General features: G+C 44.1%; 1 protein-coding gene across 1 annotated transcript; it reads left to right on the forward strand.

Moving 5' to 3' along the window:
• The first annotated feature begins 1343 nt into the window (after window positions 1–1343).
• Window positions 1344–12034, forward strand: DHCR24 (24-dehydrocholesterol reductase). The gene is made up of 9 exons (XM_049808744.1): window positions 1344–1655; window positions 2991–3146; window positions 3560–3665; window positions 3944–4062; window positions 4153–4416; window positions 5168–5311; window positions 6276–6473; window positions 7235–7413; window positions 9714–12034. Exons 1-9 carry the CDS (start codon window positions 1425–1427, stop codon window positions 9865–9867), a joined length of 1551 nt encoding a protein of 516 aa, XP_049664701.1. The 5' UTR covers window positions 1344–1424; the 3' UTR covers window positions 9868–12034.
• Window positions 12035–12266: the final 232 nt, after the last annotated feature.

Below are 12266 nucleotides of genomic sequence, written 5' to 3' on the forward strand. Positions count from 1 at the left end.
AAGGAAAAGAGCTAGTGGGCATACTAGGCAAAAGTGCAATGAATGTAATTGGGCCGTGAATAAATTTAGGCTGGAAATCAGGAGACCGTTTCCAAATATCAGAGCTGTGAAGTTTCAGACCAGTCTTTTGATAAAAGCGGTGGGACAAAAAATGAACAGGGCTCAAAACAAAGCCTCCGAGTTGTCTGAAGGAGACTACAAGGTGTGGCTGCCAGCCATAGCTGAGCTCTGAACCATGATGCAGCGATCGCTCCCAGTCCGGTGCTCCCAAGTATCTCCTCTGGCAGCTAAAGGTTTGTCCTGCTGACAAAAGAGGAAGAGGCACCATCCGACATGTTAGTGTGCTACATCACCAGCGTAGCATCCTCAGGACACACCTTGGCACCATGTTTCTCTCTGAACCCAGCGGCTGACAGCACTGCGCTGCGCCAGCATCTCCTGGGGCGGTCACTGCCTGCGGGGCACCTCTGCCGCTGCCCTCTCAAACAGCACACACTCTTGAGGGAGATAGCAGGTTTTAGCTTTAAAAAAGGCACCTTATTTTCCTCACAGACTTCGCATGCCTTCCCTCCCGCTGTTACGTTGTGGAGGAATTTTCTGCCAGGGTTTTAGAGAGCAAGCCATGTTTTGGAGGGGCATATCTCCCTTCATCCTTCTAGAAAGCGGACCGCACGGGCGCTTTCAACTCCCTGTGGGAGACACCCGCGTTGCCAGGTTCGCTGGCACCTAAAACAGCACCACGAGGGTGCCCAAGAGGGGAACGCAGAGGTGTTCGGCTCCTGCCCCCCCAGCCCAAAGGCAGCAGGGTGAGCCCCTTGCCCGAGGGACACCGGCCACCACAGCACCTCCACCACAGAGCTGCCAAGGGCCTGATCCCCAGCCTCACACCTCCCTCAGCCCGGACTGGGGGGAAGTCCTCTGCCTCACGCCCTGTCCCCCGCCTCACGACCCGTCCCCCAGCCCCTGGCCGGGGCTCCGACCCTGCCCCGGGACCCCACCAGCCCCTGGCCGGGGCTCCGACCCTGCCTCGGGCCCCCCCCCCACCAGCCCTGGCCGGGGCTCCGACCCTGCCTGGGGCCCCCCCACCAGCCCTGGCCGGGGCTCCCCCCGCCGCCCCACGGGGCGAGGTGCAGCCCACGGCGGGGCAGCGGGCGCCGGGAGGGGGCCGGCGGCCGAGGCGATGAGGGGAGAACGGGGCCCGCCGAGCGCAGCCAATCGGCGAGCTCAGCGCCTGGTCCGATCTCTCCGGAGCTCTCTCATTGGCCTCTCCCCTCCCCTCGCCTCACGGCGGAGGCCGGCGAGGGCCAATGGGAGGCGGGAGGGGCGGGAGGCGGGGCGGGGCTGGGCGGCGAGCGCGCGAGCGGCGGGCGCGGTATGGAGGGGTCCCGGCGGCCGTGAGGGAGCGCGTGCGGGCGGCGGTCGCCATGTCGCCGGTGTGGTCGCTGGGCGCGGGGCTGTTGCTGTTGCTGCTGTGGGTGAGGCACCGGGGGCTGGAGGCCGTGCTGGTGCACCACCGCTGGGTCTTCGTCTGCCTCTTCCTCCTGCCGCTCTCCATCCTCTTCGACGTCTACTACCAGCTGCGCGCCTGGGCCGTCTGGCGCCTCCACAGCGCCCCGCGGCAGCACGCCCAGCGCGTCCGCCACATCCAGGCGCAGGTGAGACCCGGCCGGACCCCCCGCACCCCCCTCCCCGGGCCGGGGGAGAGCTCGTCCCCCGTCCCGCTCTTTGCCAGCCTGCCTCCCCGCTGCGGTGTGCACCGGCGATGGACGGGGCCTGGCGGCCAGGCACCACCCCCCCCCCCGCCCCCGCCCCGGTCCCCCGCCGCCTCTCCCGGAGCAGCCGGGGCAAAATCCAGCCTCGAATCCGGTTACGGCAGCCGGAGCGGGAAAAAGGAAACGACTAAAAGCCAGCGGGTGTTTCTGTTCCTGTGGGTTTGGGTGGTTTTTTTTTTCCCCGTCTGAAACTTCTGGCGAAGTTGCGGCGTCAACAGCTGGCAAGTCCAGGTGCGGCCGTCCGGCTGCTGTCATTGTAACATCTTTAGAGACGTGCTGTGAATCTCTCTGTACGCTCACACGGCTCAGGCACGTACGCGTGTGCGCGGGTGTAACGTGAAAATGTTAGTCTTTGAAGGGTTGGCTTCATACTGTGCTTCAATACCACTTACGCCCAGCTTCTCGGCATTGTTGGCTCCAAGAGGGGATTGAAGGGGAGCTGAAACTTTTCTTCCACGCTGAAATGCAGATTTCTTTAATGTTTCTGTGCGGTCTAATATTTATGATAATTCTGTCACGTCTGCTTCTGTTCTCTTCCTTGCCTGTCATGTTCATTGCAGCTACAGATGGGTATTAATGTGCACAGCGTTATTCTTTGAGGGTTTGAGGTTGGGTTTTTTATCACCAGATGTAGTAGTAGTCGAGCTTTGAAGAAAATGCTACAATTGATGTTTTTTTCCCCAAATGTTAGCCACTGTGGCTTTGCAAAATTCACGGATCATGTGTATGGCTTACAAATTTTCCCTCCCAACTTTTCTCTCTTTGCCTGTTCCTTTTCGGGCTCAGACCATTTTTTGGTGTGTTTAGGAGGAGGCATTGTTTCATTATACTTCACAGAACTGACATTATTTATGACAAGTGATAATACCTCCCTTTGAGTATAGGTTTTCCTGTGGATTTTTAAAACTTCCATTCTAGTTTTCTGAATCCCATCTCCAAAAAAACCCCAAAGCTACGGGGTATTAGAAATGCTTCCTCTACATAGACCCCTCTAGTCGTATTTTATTTAGAAGTTCAGAGGTCTGCAGAGAGACTTCCAAAGCGTTGCTACTCAAAATAGAGACATCCAGACTTCATTACTTGCAGGTAACATGCGTGTAGATGAGTAACATTTCTGAACGCTTTTTCACAGTGAGGGAAAAATGTTTCTGGTATACATTATTGACAATGTAAGGCGTGTATGCCTTACAGCGTCAGTTCAGTTGTTACCTCTTGCAGGTTCGGGAATGGAAAAATGAAGGCAGCAAAAGATACATGTGCACTGGCCGGCCTGGCTGGTTGACTGTATCACTTCGTGTTGGGAAGTATAAGAAGACTCATAAGAACATCATGATAAACCTAATGGATATTCTGGAAGTGGACAAGGAAAGACAGGTAACAAATTCATCACAAAGCTTTTTTTACCATATTTGTAGCTGGAGACGACATTAGATTCCATAAAGAACAAAGGATTTTTGTAGCAGTAGACCCACCAAATTTCAGGTTTTACAATGTGTGCTTGGATCATTCTATCCAAAAAAACAGCATATGGAATTGCTTAGCTTTTATGTGCCGAAGTCTGAAAGACCAGATTGATTTATGGTTTTGGGGACTGAGCAACAAGATGTTGAGGCAGAGGAGGAATCACTAAACAGTTTCAACTATTTTTAGTAGTGCTCTTCGGAAAGTAAGTCTCTGAATTCTGATAACAGATGGAAGTACAATCCAGTTAGCCATATTTTGTCATCGTTAATGCTGAACACTTAATTTACCCTTTTTGGGGGGAATTGGGTTTTTTTGCTTTTTAGGTTGTTCGTGTGGAACCTTTGGTGACCATGGGCCAGTTGACTGCACACCTGAATCCCATGGGCTGGACTATTCCCGTGGTACCAGAGCTTGATGATCTTACAGTAGGTAAGGGTCATTGTGGTGACAAGAGACTCACTGATTTTGCTGCATTTTCATTAGCTTTTTATGCAGTAACATGTTGCATTATTTTAAAGGTTCTGGAAATACTCTGTTGAACCTTATGTTCTATTCTGGTATTTATGTTATAAGCACTTCCTTTTTTTTTTTTTTTTTTTTTAGGCTTAAAAGTCATGCCCAGAGCTTAAAAGTGAGGTTTTCTTCTCGTAAACCACCTCCATTTTGGAGTGTGTTTCATTTGATTTGTTATGTGCTCTCTTGTTAAGGTGGCCTGATCATGGGAACTGGCATTGAGTCTTCATCCCATATCTATGGACTTTTTCAACACACCTGTGTGGCCTATGAACTTGTTCTTGCTGATGGAAGCCTTGTGAGATGTTCACCAGTAAGACAAAATGTTATTTTGCTATCATTTACAATGTGGTTGACAGTTATCGGTATGGATATATGATTTAGTATGACATACTTTTTGCAGACTGAAAATTCAGACCTATTTTATGCAGTGCCTTGGTCTTGTGGTACTCTGGGTTTCCTGGTTGCAGCAGAAATAAAAATGATTCCTGCCAAGAAATACGTCAAAATACATTATGAGCCTGTGAGAGGACTGCAGAAGATTTGTGAAAAGTTCGCTGAAGAATCTAAGAAAAAGGAGAATAGTTTTGTGGAAGGACTTGTGTATTCTTTGGAAGAAGCAGTCATCATGACAGGAGTCTTGACTGATGAAGCTGAGCAAAGCAAGGTAACTAAAGGGAAATTACTCACAAAGAAAAAAAAATGCCCCCAAAGTTTAACTGAAGCTGTACAATATGCCAGTGTAAAGCCAGAATCATTATAAGATTGGAACAAATTGGAACAATCTCTTAACATGGGATTAAAAGTTAGATCTGTCCATCAGAATATCTTAAATTACAGCTCTTTGCTACTACAACAGAGCCTGTACTTGAAATCTCTTCAACTGGTAAGAAATGACCCACTGATTTCATTATTCTAGCAAACAATTTTGTCTACAGCCTTTTCACTGCAGTACCTAAGGAGAAAGCTTTTCACAGCAAGCTTTTAATACAGTTAATGTTGGTAAAACACATCAGGGACATTTACAGGAGGGACATGCTAACTGTTCACTGCAACCCTCAACCCAAATGTTTCTCCTCTGCCATAATGAGACTTTGGATTAATGATGGGTTGAGAGATCAGTATTTTAGGTATCCACTTCTGTCACATTCATGGTCTCTTAATCAGCTAGTAACAGGCAAGCCTTAGCAAGGCTGATTTAAATTAAACCTTAATAGCAAGAAAGGTGAGAAGGAGCCATGCATGTGGAGAAGTGAAGGCTCCCTAAATCTCTTGTGACAGTCTCATTCAAACTGTCACAGAGGGTATAACATTGATTCTTCACTGTATCGGAATTTGGGGACATAATTAATGTTGTCTAGTAAGGTGTAACTGTTACCTGTGTTGGTGTTTGCTAATGAATGCGTGTTTTCTTGTAGATAAACAGAATTGGCAACTACTACAAGCCGTGGTTCTTTAAGCATGTGGAGAAGTATTTGAAAGCTGACAGGACTGGAGTAGAATACATTCCCTCAAGACATTATTACCATAGACATACACGCAGTATCTTCTGGGAGCTCCAAGTAAGACCCGTTCCAAAACTAAAATAACATCCGCAGGAAGGTACTCTGGTCTTCTCGGTGTAGGTACAATGTACCTTGTTCCCCTTGGCCACGCTTCTGTCTTTCATGGCAGAGAAAACCAGTGAAGTTTATGGCAAATTTAAAAGTCCTGCGTTTGGGCAAAATAAATCTAAAGGCACTTTGTTATATATAAGGTGTTATATTATAACCTCCTAATTTCCATTTTAGTGCTTTTCTGAATTTAGACCTTAAGTACATATTTCAGTGTTAAGCTTTTATAGCTACTAAGTGATTTCCAAAGGCAGACAGTGGAAAAAACATGAATGTGAAATTATGGCTGAAAATTTGCCCTGCCTAAAATCAGAACACTAATTATAGAGTAAGGTCATTAATTTGAATTTCATAAAGTATACGTTGTGATGTACATTTACGCAAAACTTTATTTGGCATTCTGAAATATTCCCATTGTGACATTTGGAATCTCTGGCGTGAGATACTGGATCCTTTCAGCTCCTGGAGACATTAAACAGGAGTTGGCTGTGCAGGAAGTACTTAAAAATTTACAGCTTTACAATTTTTTAAGACCTGATCTTGTATGTGTTTATTCTTGCAAGAGTTGTGTAAGTTTGGTTTCTTACGTGCTCCTTCGTTAGCTGTTTCAAGATAATAGCCTTCTGTTCTCTGAACTTCATTCTCTGGACGTATTTATGAGCTGAGTGTGTTGTGATTCATATGACTGAAAACCAATCATTGTAACTAGAGGAGGCTTAGGGCAAGGCTGTGTAGCTAAGTTCAGTACAGGCCTCTCTTGCTTGTTCGTGTTTGTATTATAGTAGTTTAGCAAAAGTAACAGCAGTTAAATTTATTGAAAATCTGGCTTAATATTGCTCTGAGGATTCTGAAGTATTGTCTTTTGGTTCACTTACACATTCTTAAGTCAAACTTTTTTCTTTCCTCTTTAAAGGATATCATTCCTTTTGGTAATAACCCCATTTTCCGTTACTTGTTTGGCTGGATGGTTCCTCCAAAAATCTCTTTGTTAAAACTCACCCAAGGAGAAGCTATTCGAAAGCTGTACGAGCAACACCACGTTGTACAGGACATGTTGGTGCCAATGAAGAGCCTTGAGAAATCTATCCAAACCTTCCATGCTGACCTTAATGTAAGATCACGTGTTTTTAAAATGTAGTGAATCTTGGACTGTGTGTAATAAGAGCTGTGACTGTTGGTCTCAAGGCGTAATAGTCTGCTTGTGTAAAAGGTCATTATCGTATCCGGGGTAGTACTGTGCTTTGTGAGCCTATGATGCAAGGCAGCAGAAGAAATCAACACAGCTTTCTCAAAAAAGAATAAAAACATGAGATTCAAATGTTAGTAGAAGGCAAATATTTCTAAAAGATTTCATCACTTAATAAAACTTGAACTGACTTTTCTTTCACCTGAAATCTCTGGTGGTCTCACTAAACCCCAACTGTGGGCATTAATCTCCCTTTCTTGCTTTTATTTCTGAATTTATTTTGGTTACTATAAAAAGTACAAACTTGGAAATTTCAATTTTGGACTGACCTGGAAAAGAAAACTCTTCATTCTCTTTTTACTCAGAAAGTGTATTCAGTTGTTGCTTTGGGATCAGGGATTTTTTTTTTTTTTTTAATTTTAATTTCAAATATTTAAGGGGGAGGAGATGTAATTCTAGGAGGACATTGCACATATTCTGAGCATCTGGATCTATTTGTGTTATCGTCATTAGAAAGTGGAGCTAAGAACCACAGCAAGAGAACTGTAAAGGAATAGCTGTGTAAGTTTTGATCCCAAATTGGGAAGAAGTCCTCTTAACTCTTCATTTTGTTACCTTTACTAGGAGATAGCTTAAAGGATTGTTTTGTTAAAACTAAGTGATAAAGTGTTTTCTTACCTCTGCAGGTATACCCTCTTTGGTTATGTCCTTTCATATTGCCCAATAATCCTGGTATGGTCCACCCAAAAGGGGATGAAACAGAGCTCTACGTGGATATAGGAGCTTATGGAGAGCCCAAAAGGAAACAATTTGAGGCCAGGGCTTCAATGAGGCAAATGGAGAAGTTTGTAAGAAGTGTGCATGGGTAAGGATCCCACTCCTTAGAATAGTAATAATGCTATATAATTTGTATTGCCATGTGGTTTAATCACAGTTATTTAATCCTATGGCACTTCAATATTGCAATCATTTAACAACCACAATAATTGGAAACTGATTTTAATTACTAATTCTGATATTATGATTTTTAAATAAGATTCTACTTCCATCATTTGATTGCAAAACCAAACAAATGAGCACACTGGCTGAAGTTCTTGCAACGTATTTGGGAGCTGGGTAGCTTCAGGTCTCCTGTGCGTTCTTTCAGCTCCAGGCTGCTGCAGGAGCAGAGTCTCTGCTGCAACAAAATACATCCATGCAACCAGGTGCAGAAAGACCTCAGCAGTCTGTGCTGACTGTACATAAACAAGTTGCTGTCCAGAAGTGGCGTTAGCGTGGGTTGGTGACCGCTCTTAGCAAGGCTGGCTAGCCCAGCCCTCGGGAAGGCAGCCGCTGAGCTTGCATACTGGAGCTGACGTTTCAGGTCGTTTCAGAGCTTTTGGCTGCAGTTGGCTGCAGTCCCTCCAGGAATCCCACAGGCTGTTAAAGTTTGGACAGCTTCCCTGCCTGCCCTTGGGACCATTCTGCTCCTTGCAGCCCTTGCAGCGTCATGCTGCAGCTCTGTCCCGTCCTTGCGCTGGTGTGTCCTTGCACGGGGAGGCCAGCCTTGACTCTTGCCTGCAGTCCCTGTGCGGTGGTGGGAGTCTTTCCTCCCTCATAACTTGTACTTCCATAGCTTCCTTTTCCCTACTCCGACTGTTATTACATAGGACCGCAGTAGGCGTGAGATATGTGCCCACCATCTGTCACAGACTCATGCCAGCCTAATTTGCTGTAGTAGTGTCAGTGGAGAAGCAGTTACAGGCTTGTTTCTCAGGAACAAAACAACAACTACACAGTATTTTTACACCATCAGTACAATTTATCCACATTTCTGTTTTGACCTACTTCTCAGTCTAACAGTGATTATATCCCATGTGGCTGAGTAACAGTGGTGAGTCTGCTTCAAGATGATTTGGAGAGTGTAAATGACTTTTAGCTGCAATAAGTGATCTGCCAGAGAACAAAGCAACTGAAAGTTAATTTTAAGCTTTTTTTAATTAACTTGAAATTAAGCTTTTAATTTAAAGCTCTTTACTAACAAAGTTTTGTCTATTCTCTACCTGTCACTGGGAAATGAACAATGGATAAATGCTTAATCTTACAGTTTCGTAATCACACACAACAATAGAGCTTTTATGTAATAGTTTGTGTTTTACTGCTGTACTCTGATGCTAGCTGCATTTTAGAGTGCACAGTATGAAAGTAAGGAAGAGTCCACAGCTACATAAAGATTTCATTTATTTTTGTAAATGGACTTTTGTTGCACTGGGCTTCATTTACACTATAAATTTATCTTCTTGGCCTGGTCTGATTTGGCAGGCTTTTGCCTTCCTAGTTGTATTCTCAATGTCCAGTTCAAAGAAATCTTAAAAAGCCAAAGAATGTATTGCTACATCTGCCTTGAATGCATTTGGTAACACAGGCTAATACAAGATGCCATTATTGTACCTCCATGGATCATAAGAAAGCATGCAGAAAAAATACTTCCTTTTTATTGAAGCTGGAATTAAAATGTTTCGAATGGGAGAAAAAGGAAAGGAGGCTTTCAAAAGCAGTTAGAAAAGTATTTGTCAGGGAGAATTTAGGTTATGTGTAGTTTTTGGTGCAAGGAGCCAGACTCTTGATTTGGGGGAACTTTTGAAGTTCTCTCTAGACTTGTGTTCCTGTGAACACAGGTTGCTAGAACACAAGTTGCCAGAAGATCTGACTGCAGATGGTTAGGATGCCTAAACATGAACCACTGTTTTATACTTTTAGTCCTTCTCCTTTTCTCTTTGCAGTAGCAAAACTAATGAAAGTGTGAATACATTGATGGCTAAAGTGTTCTGAACCGTATTTTAAAAGCAACAGTTATTTCAATTGCTTTCTTTTCCCATCTTCCCCTTCACCAAAACGACTGTGGTGGTAGTCTGCTGTTTTCACCATTACATGTCATTTCCTCTTGGAAAAGAGATCATGGTAATGTTAAATCCACAAAATAGAATTGGCTGAGTGTCCCAGTGTAATCCATGTGAGCAATTATATTTGCTTGTTTTTAAAAAGCATTTTTGATGGTTTTTTTTGTTTCATATTTGCTATTCATAGCTTGCCCTGAAGTTTTTTTTAATAATCTATTTCAAATCTTGTGGCACAATTAATATTGAATCTCTGTCTCTCTATTTTTTTTATTTTTCCCCTCTCCAGTTTCCAGATGCTGTATGCGGATTGCTATATGACCCGTGAGGAGTTCTGGGATATGTTTGATGGTTCGTTATACCACAAGCTGAGGGAGCAAATGAATTGCAAGGATGCCTTTCCAGAAGTGTATGACAAAATCTGCAAAGCTGCAAGGCACTGAGCCTGGATGATCTAATCAAGCAATCAGGGAAAAAAGAATTTACCTATAGTTAGTCAGTATATCCTTTTAAAAAAAAAAAAGCTTTATTGCTCTCCAAATAAGCTCATTCTTGTTGATGTTTAAAGGTATGAATTCCTGCTTTATGAATTTACGTTTAGTATTTCTTCGTATGTTTTAAAACCAATTTTCCAAACTCAAAGTGATTGTTTTTAAGAGATCTTAAGTGCTAGCCTTTGTATCTAATGTAGTGACATAGGTGAATTCACCTATTTCCAAGCATAAGAAAAATAATTGGAAAGGATGAAGACACTGGAGTTACACCAGCTGTATACTATAGCTATATTTAACATTTTGAAAATGGTAGGGAGGGCTCAGAAATAGGTGCCAAAGCTGAACGCATTGTCAAATTAATCGTGATGTTAAAAACATTCGCCTCCAGTCGGTAACCTGTAGGACAGCTGAGCGATGGTACCATAATTTTCCGGCTGTACAGCGCTGCATGATGTTGTGTGGTACTGTACTGCTTGGGTTGTACCGTACTATAATCTCAGCAGAGCAGTTAAACTCCCTAACAGTGGCCTCAGTTTCAAAACTGAGCATTGAGGTGTGAAGAAAATGCTTTTTACTTGTGCCTATCAGATTTGTACTGATTTTGATTATAAAGTGTAAGTGGATGTAGGTTTTAGGTATTTTTCTAATTGGCTAACAGTGCATTGGTTTTTTCCCCAAAATATCAATGTTCTGGATTCATATACTACTGAAAAAATTGCTGCTATTTCATATAGCCAAGTTTTAATTTCAGTTTTTACTTGTTGTGGGTCAGTTTATTTGGATTTTTTTGGTTTTGGTTTTGGGGTTTTTTTTGGCGGGGGTTTTGGTTGTTGCTTAATTTTAGTGCCTTATAAATACGCAGTTGGAGGAAGATGTGGGTTATTTTCAGACCGTTCTGTTCTGGCCAGTAGGAAACGGAACACAAGGCTTTATTTACACGAGGTTTGTTAGAGCAAGTGGCTCTGGATAAGAAGAACTCTTGTTGTGAATCTTGATACGCGCAGGCTTTGGTTCTGACTCGAGTGACATTTTTGCTTTTCGTTTTAGCTGGATTAGGTTGATAGGCTTTGTAAAAGGACTGTTTCAGTCACCTGGAGAGGAAATCAACAGCAAGTACTGTTCAGTTCCCCTTCTGCTGCTCACTGGTGAAAACGGCACAGTCACGCACTTCGTACAGTGTAGCGTAGAAGTGTGGAAATGGTTTGACCCCATAGCCAGAAACACGGTTCCGAACCAAGCCCGTGTCTTGTCCAAGCAGTACTCTAAATTGTTACTTGAAACGTTACTGAGCTCAAGGGAAAAGAAAGTAATTTTCTTGAGGCTTGCGTAGGGGGTAACATGAAGAACTTTTTAAACAGTTACCAGTGGGAGGCGTTGTCATTTTTATATGAGTGCTAAACCAATGATTTTATTTATTGATAGATGGATGTTTATGGTCCAGATGAAACCAATGATAAAGCAGTAACAAGAATAAGCTTGGCCTGTTACTCAGTGATGCATGCTGGGCAAGCTGTGTGCAAATAAGGTACCCCTTAAAATCCCCCGCAGGGGACTGGTAGCAGGGGCGGCCTGCCAAGGGGAGACGCAGCCAACGCAGAGGGCCTGCAGTGCTGCCCAAGCCACGGAGCCGGACAGGAGGTGGAGCTGTGTCAGTGATCCAGGAGCGTCTGCTACGCCGTTCCAGGCTTCGGGGTACGCAGGAAGGCAAACGCTGGTTCTCGGGGTGTAACCTGCCCTCCTGCCCCTGTGAGGGAAGCGGCACGAGAGCCGTTTCCTTGTCCCTGGCGCAAAGCTACGATTTAGCCCAGTGCTCATAAAATAATCTGCACAGAGCAAGAATGGGTTGGGTTGGCTTCTAAGGGGCGATGTTATAACGGCTAGAGGATGTGCAAATACTTTTACTTAGGCTGTGTTTCTCTCACTTCTATACTGATGATCTTTAGGTATGCACTGTATTTGTTTTTTCATTTCTTAATTTATTGGCAAACTTTGTATGTCGTGATTGGGTACTGTAACTGTATCAGTCACACTCATGCACATGCATAATTGCTGTTGCTCTTAATTTTTGGTTGTACGGGCTGTTTAAAATAAAGATCTAGCCAGCATACTGTTCAAAGTGGTGTCTTTTAATGAATGATTATTTACTTTTCAACAGTTCCGCTTATCATTTCTCATGCTTATTGTATTGCTACAAATGGTCGGTGATTACTGAGAAAAGCTGCTGTCTGGGTAAGAGACCAGAGGCATTGTGAGGCTGCTCGGAGGTGAGGACCCTAGTGCTGCAAGCAGCTTTGAAGGAATGTCTTTGAAGACTGCAGTCTACTCTTATCTCTGGCCCGAGACACACC

This window comes from Accipiter gentilis, chromosome 8, assembly GCF_929443795.1.
Source record: "Accipiter gentilis chromosome 8, bAccGen1.1, whole genome shotgun sequence".
NCBI lineage: Eukaryota > Metazoa > Chordata > Aves > Accipitriformes > Accipitridae > Astur > Astur gentilis.